The sequence below is a fragment of the Gavialis gangeticus genome, unplaced genomic scaffold (genome assembly GCF_001723915.1).
Source record: "Gavialis gangeticus isolate Ggan-Ray unplaced genomic scaffold, GavGan_comp1, whole genome shotgun sequence".
NCBI classification, from domain to species: Eukaryota; Metazoa; Chordata; order Crocodylia; family Gavialidae; genus Gavialis; species Gavialis gangeticus.
The window spans coordinates 50,491,002-50,498,674 of NW_017729032.1; the positions used below are offsets into that span (position 1 = coordinate 50,491,002).

Consider the following 7,673-nt stretch of genomic DNA (forward strand, 5'->3'; position numbering starts at 1 on the left):
GGTCACAAGCTGGCAGAGGGTAGATTTGGGCTAGATATCAGGAGGCGCTACTTCACAGTCAGGGCGGCTAGGATCTGGAACCAACTTCCAAGAGAAGTGGTGCTGGCTCCTACCCTGGGGGTCTTTAAGAGGAGGTTAGATGTACACCTTGCTGGGGTTGTTTGACCCCAGTACTCTTTCCTGCCATGGCAGGGGGTCAGACTGGATGATCTACTCAGGTCTCTTACAACCCTGGAAACTATGAAACTATGGAGCATGTGCTTGCTCTGGTTCTGGCCCAGCCCCAGTGGAGGCAGTGGTGGGGAGGGCAGGCAGCTGCTGTGGCTCCAGGTGTAAGATGGCCCCAGGGTTAGGGCCAGAGCTGCAGCTTCTGCCTGTCTCCTCACTGCATCATACTCAATTCCAAGATGAGGGGCTTTTCCCCTCATGGTAATTCTAGGGTGACCTCATCTTGGAATCAAGTAAATATTGTCATTTCAGTTAGTGCAACATTACATTCCTATATAGGCAAGGCCTTAACTTTGTTGGAGATAGAATGTTGTCTTTAACTATACCAGTATAGACATACCCTCAGATTAACACAGTTGTACTACTTGTGCTCACTTTCAAGGAGTTAAGAGACAGACCACATTTCTGAACATCATATAATATCCCAGCACCTGAAAAAAATACAATTTTGGCACCAAAACTTGAATAATTATATATTATTGTTTCAGTATTTCAAGAGTTGCTTGCCTGTTTTTTCCCCTCAAGGACTTATTTGGCTACAAAGAGTTTCTTCAAACAAAGAATTATTAGAACAAAGAATTGTTAGAAAGAAAATCACATATATGAACATGCCTATAACTATGCTCATGTTATTGTGTAAGAGTACCAGTATTAGGAGGTAATACTCCATCATTACTCATATAAACTATTATATCCTGCCTTTCTTAAACATGACTAGTAGTGTAACAATCAGAGTTGCTACCTGAGACATACCCTGCAGGAGAGTGTGGGGAGGGAGTGTGGGTTGCAGGGGATACATGCTGCCAAGGCATGGACTTCATGGGGGCAGGGAGCAATTCTGGTGTCCTTCCTAACTTGGTGCCGAGGGTGGCTCTCCATCTCTCCCCCGCTAGTCACACTACTGAATATAGCTGCTTTGATCAGGCTTGCAAAGACTTTTTTTAAATGTCAGTATCTGGGTGTGTATTCATAATTTTTTTCTTGCTTAAAACCTAGAATAAGAAACGCCGTGAGCGCCGAGATCTTCTAAGACTGCAGTTACTGCGAATTTTTGAATTACTTGCTGATGCTGGTGTTATAAGTGACAGGTAGGATTAATAATATGGTATTTGTAAGTGGAAGAATTTCCACTGGGCGTGCCGATAGGTAATTTATTTAGTAGCTTCACTAGGGTATTGGAAAATATACAGAATATGTTTTTGACATGCTTCTGTAAAACTTCTGATTGTCTTTAAGTCTGTAATTTGGTGTACTACATGCTAAATGAACTATACCTGTCATATTAATTTTGAACTTTTCTTTATATTAGTACAAATGGAGCCTTAGAGAGGGATACCTTAGCCCTTGGAGCCTTGTTTTTAGAGTATGTTGATTTGACCCGCATGCTGCTGGAGGCTGAAAATGATAAAGAAGTTGAAATTCTTAAGGACATGAGAGCACACTTCAGCGCCATGATTGCTAACTTGATTCAGTGTGTTCCAGGTATGCTGTCAAATTGGCTTTCTTCTTTAGGTTTTTGTGTAGTAACTATAAGGGAATATCGTTAACAGAACACAGAATTCTCTCAGGAATGAAAACAGGAGACATCACAAAGCTTGGTGAAGGCTGCAGCACACATACATAAGATTCTTCTCTTTCTAATTGCAACAAAGGAGTTTGACAGCCTGTCTCAGCTCCAGGTTTCTTCCTCATAGGCCCTTATCTTACTCAGTTTAGAAATAAATGTCAAAGTTTTCATTAAATTCCTGGGAACTCAGGCCATAGCAAAGGAAAACATTCTGTTGGTGGCTGGAAAAACATTTAAGTTTAAACATATAATGGAAAACTTGCCTTAGCCTCTAGAATTCTGCCTCATGTCAGCAAAACTTCTGTCCCCCCTTTTTTACAGCTACTGATAGCCTCCTCCTTGGCGCAGTGTACACTTCTTAAAAAAAAATTAAAAGATCAGCCTAAAGGCCTCCTTCCTAACCATTAGAAACTAAAATCTTGCTGGAGGCTCGTTCTCTCCTTAAACATTTCTGATCACAGATTATTTATAACTAGGGTGACCATATTATTTCCAAGAAAATCCAGGACGCTGTCTTTCCCCATCCCACCCCCAGTCAATGGCACTGCTGCAGGCAGAGGCAGGTGGGCATGGGTGCAGAGTGCAGTCTGGTGCGGAGGCATGGTGATCCAGGCATACAGGTGGGCAGGCACCACTGCTGCTGCTGCTGTGTGAGAGCAAGGCAGGCAGATTAGAGTGGTGCCCAACCCAGCCCACCAACCACCCACTCTGCCTCCAGTCATTGCTCAGGAGGAGCCAGGCTGGGCACATGCAGACAGCAGCATCAGTGCCTACCCACCTCCTACCTTCCTGACACACTATGTCACTCTGCCTCCCCACCAGATTGCACCCCACACACTTACCCACCTGCCACAGCCTGCAGCAGCCAATTATGGGATTTTTGTTTCAATTTTCAACAACTGGATGGGACATGGGGATGGCCTACAGTATCCAGGACTCCCTCAGCCGAACCAGGATGTATAGTAACCCTACTTATAACAAGTAACAACAGCATTTCTACTGGGTAACAAGAAGGAGGCAAAGTAAGAAAATGAAGAAATGAGCAGTGAATACAAATGTTAACATAGGACAGCAATATTCAGAGCTAGATGGTTTCAAGTTTGGTTGTTCTCAGGTATAAGTATATCACATACCTAATAGATGAGCAAAAAAAGAGCACTCATACTCAGAGGCATAACGAGCAGAGTTTGCTTATCCACTCTGAGGCCTCAAAGCAGTCCTTGGCTGCTGTTGCCACAGCCGTAGCATGATATACTCACCCCAGCTGTTGCTCCTACAGTAGCAGCATGGTGTGGGTGTACCCAGCTGCTACTGGAAGAGCAACACTGTGGAACTGCTGCCAGGACAAAGAATTAACAGAAAGTGGGGGTGCAGTTCTGGTGCCTCTATTTAGCTAGCACCCAGAGCCAGTGCCCTGCTCACCTACTGCAAGTTACACTACTGCCAAAATCTGATTTTTCTCCCATTCAAATGAGTAGGAAAATTCTCATTAATTTGCATGGAGCCAATGTGTTAGCTGTTACCGATGGATAATTTACTCAGTTCTTTATTTTTCTCATTCCCCTCCTTATGTTTGTCCCAAATGCAGGATTGGAGTTATTCAGCAGTAAATAGTTGTAAAGTTTTTCTTTTTTACTTATATTTTTGTTGCATTCATAGTCTAATATGTACTGCGTAGTGATGTGAATTGAGCACAATGAAACAGCTGGTTTGGATGTCCTGCAAAGAGCCAACGATGACTGATGTGTGTTTTAAATAATTCAACATTTGATTATGAATAGACAGTTATCTTTCTATTAACCAGCAGATGTCAAAGCATGTCAAGAACTAACAAAACCATACATACCACTTAACTCTGGACAAAGTCATTTTCATTGTGGCAGCTTCAGTCTTCTTTAGTTACTTTAAATATTGAGGTTTTATTGGCTAGTTAAACTATGCTTTTGGGTATCACCTAATTCTTTGGAGTTGTGGGGAAAGAGTCCATTGTTAGTAATGTGCCCGGCCTCTTTCTAATTAACCTTAAATGTCTTTTTTAATCACGCATGTGTGGGTTCAGAGTATCCATTTTATATCCCCCTTCCTATCTAGTAGTCAAAGGTATCATGAGTCCAGCAATTTGTTAGTGTGCTGACCCTACTGCTGGAGTAGAAGCAGCAAGGAGATGGGTACTTTCAGGTGAAATGTTTTTATTAGGCTAAGATGGTGTTTAAACTTGTTCCTTATTTCTTCTCAGATGGATTTTCCCTTTTTACTAGGTTAGGAAGTATCTTGTCTCATTTATTTCAGCTCCACAGAATGAGTTTCTGCTCTATGCTTATCTATTATTGGGTATTTCTATCTGAAATTCCTACTGTCTGTGCTGGCTTAGAAAATGTTAGCAAATGGTAATTTCTTCCCTGTTAATTTAGTTTCTCCTTAGTGCCTTTCAGCTTTTTCAGACATTCTGTCTCCCACCATTTTGTGCTGGAGGATTTAGAACTATGCTAAACAGTCTTAATTTTTTATATATATTTTTTTAGAATTAGCGGATATGTTCCTTTTGCTTAGGAAGTGTCTGAGCATATCAGTCAACATAACATACCTCCTTATAAGGAAATAATATCATAGGATTGCTTTATTTTCTGCCCAGACCTGCTATTGTAGTAGGGTAATACATAACCATCATTAGGGCTTATATTGAAAGACCTGGAACAAAAATAAACAAGCAAAAGTTGACCATAAAAAGAATGTATGAAGCAGTGAGCTCCCCTTATTAACATCCTGATTCTGAAGTTAGCTGTTCACAAATGCAGCAGCCAAATCCAAATTCACCTCTGAGCTTTCCCACAACTAACATGAAATGTACATGTCCTGCATTAGTAAGCAATCCACATCCTCACAGAGAGATCTATTCTTTAAATAGGAAACATAGTGCACCACCAAAGACCAGTCCTGATCCATCCTCCATAGGAACATTGCTCTCCTACTGTGATCCTAGGCAGCCATCACCAATCCTAATCCACTTGGAAAGAACATCACTATCACCTCACATTTCAGTAAAGAAAGATCCTGTAAGCAGCTCTGATCCATCCTACTTTGAGGAAGAGTTCTAAACAGAAGGAGGACACCAGCCAACCTTTTAGCTTAGTAATCTAGTGAATAGGGTGCTAACCCGGAGTGTGAGGGAACTAAGTCTTAGGCCCTTCTCAGCCAGAGGAAGTTTGAACATTTATCTCCTCTTCCCAGCAATGTGCCCTAAACATCAGGCCATAGATAGGGCAGGGCAAAGCATACCCTTTTCCTCTCCTGTTGAAGTGGGCCACCGGGCAGGCAAGAGGAAAAGAATCATAGTACCAGAAGGAGAGCATGCAAGGACTGTGATCCTGTGGCCTAGTGGCAGAGGCCATTGGTTTAGGTGAGCCTGAGTACTGGGCTGATACTGTTCATGAATTTTACCCCATGATTATTAAATAAAAAATATGTAACCTTGGGAACACAAGCTGGGAGCAGAGGCATAACTGAAAAATAGAAGCTTCACTGGAACCGCTCTGAGTATGCTTGGTGGCTGCTGCATAGAGTGGATTAGAATTGTGTTTAGTTGTTTAAATGCCAAAAACTCCATAAGCGCCTCTTAAGAGGCAGATTTGGATTTGGCTCAACATGTTTATATAAACACATATTTGCTTAAACTTTAAGTCTCTTGAAAATAAAGGGTGTCTCATTAGTGGCATTAGGATAACCAAAAGAGGTTTAGTTATTTTCGAATAAATATATCTGCAAATATAAATTAAAACTTTCTATTCATGGAGGTAGGAAGTCCTTGAATCAGCATTACTGCCTTAGGGAGAGGACACTGATTCTTCATTTCTGCTGTGTTTGTTTTGCTTTAGGAAACTATAACTGATTTTATTTTCATTCATTTAGTTCATCATAGGAGATTCCTCTTCCCTCAGCAAAGTTTGAGGCACCATCTTTTCATCTTGTTTAGTCAATGGGCTGGACCTTTCAGTATTATGTTTACACCACTGGATCGTTATAGTGACAGAAATCACCAGATTACAAGATACCAGTACTGTGCATTAAAGGTATAACATGTTTTCATTTCTCCATTAAAAGTTATCTATTCAGTAATGCTGGTTACAGAAATGGTATTTAAGTTCAAAAGAAAGAAAAATAATAACCATTATTTCCTTTTACTTATAATTATTGTTAATTAGATTTTATATGTGTACATATATATGCATATAATCAAAAGAAGCTTTACTTTTCTGTTTTTATGATCTACAGAAGGGATAGATTATCAGCCTGCAGGCCATATCCAGCCCATGGAGCTCTCACTGCATCTAGAAGTTTGGTGGCAGGAGAGCAATGGCACTGCTCCCCCACTGCCAAATTTCTGGACCCGTGGGTTGCTCTGGACCCTGTACACTGAATCTGGGGCCCAATCCCAGTGCACAAGGCCAGGCAGGGGCAGCACCAGGGCCCAAACCCAGTGCAAAGGGGTGGGGAGGAGGCAATGCAAGCCCCCCAGAATCCAACTCTGGCACAAGAAGGGGAGGGGGAAATGCCACCCCCCTGGATTCTGAGTCTGACACATGGGGGACAGAAGGGAAAAGTGACAGCCCCTGCAGCCCAATCCCAGAGGGCAGGAGCAGGCAGTGCTAGGCCCCTGGGATTCAATCCTGGCACTTGGGGCTGGGAGGAGGCAGTATCAGGCACCATGGCGTGATCTGGCCTTTAGGTGGCCTGGTCCAGCCTACAGATGGCTCTGCACCACCCATCTGGCCTGTAGTGCCAAAAGGCTGAGCATCACTGATTTACCACTGTTTTTCATGGCTGGCTGCTTTTTTGCCCATGCATTTTTCTTTTGTTATTTTCTTCCTTATTCAAAAAGACCAAGAGGTCAGACACAAGTTCAAGTGTAATACCACTTCAGTATTAGGTACATCCTGTTTCAAAAGGATTATTTCCTATTCTTACATAGAGATGAGCTCAATAGTTTACATCTTCTGTTTCAGCTGTAAGTATTACAATCAAGCAGTCAAGTAAACAGGAAAAATAATGCCCTGTTTACCAATATATGTTTCATCAAATGACAAAACAATTTAGTAAATCAGTTTCAACTTTGACAGAGAATTTGCATTTGAAACATAAATTTATTTTTAATTATTTTATAATCTCAATATAAAAGATTGGGTGAAATAAAATAAATTTCATAACTTGGCTAATACCAAGTATTTAGGTGCTTTAAAAATTTAATTCAGCACCTTAATTAATGAAACTAACTTCTAGATCAGTGTACATGTAGAAATCCGGCAAAAAAATCCCCACTATTTTTTGCCTTAAATATAAATACAAATGTCTTGCAGGTATGAAGAAATCTGTTAAATACCTTCATATACATTACACAGTTGTGTAACTACTACATTTCCTTGTATTACCAGGCAATGTCAGCTGTACTCTGCTGTGGCCCTGTATTTGACAATGTGGGTCTTTCTCCTGATGGCTATCTCTACAAATGGCTTGATAACATTCTAGCTTGCCAAGATTTACGTGTGAGTACCTCATTAATAATGCCTAGTTTAGAAGTTATTTCAAATTCTGTACTTGTTAAATGCAATCCACTTTGCAAATGCAGATAGTGTAGCTGGATTTGTTTTATTACTTTGAGGAAAAAACAGGATGTATCCATTGTTCAATCACAATGAACATAGATTCATAGATGTTAGGGTCAGAAGGGACCTCAATAGATCAAGTCTGACCCCCTGCATAGGCAGGAAAGTGTGCTGGGTTCAGATGACCCCAGCCAGATGCCTATCTAACCTCCTCTTGAAGATCCCCAGGGTAGGGGAGAGCACCACCTCCCTTGGGAGCCCATTCCAGATTTTGGCCACTC

The 7,673-nt window shown here is 41.4% G+C and overlaps 1 protein-coding gene across 1 annotated transcript in view; it reads left to right on the plus strand.

Annotated features, from left to right (window-relative positions):
* The window catches only part of FRY (FRY microtubule binding protein), a 480,115-nt gene that overhangs the window by 246,193 nt on the left and 226,249 nt on the right, over window positions 1-7,673 (plus strand). The window contains exons 25-28 of the mRNA XM_019523795.1: window positions 1,225-1,316; window positions 1,538-1,710; window positions 5,702-5,862; window positions 7,222-7,332. Of these exons, the coding sequence (XP_019379340.1) occupies window positions 1,225-1,316; window positions 1,538-1,710; window positions 5,702-5,862; window positions 7,222-7,332 (537 nt within the window). The remainder of the gene's footprint in view (window positions 1-1,224; window positions 1,317-1,537; window positions 1,711-5,701; window positions 5,863-7,221; window positions 7,333-7,673) is intronic.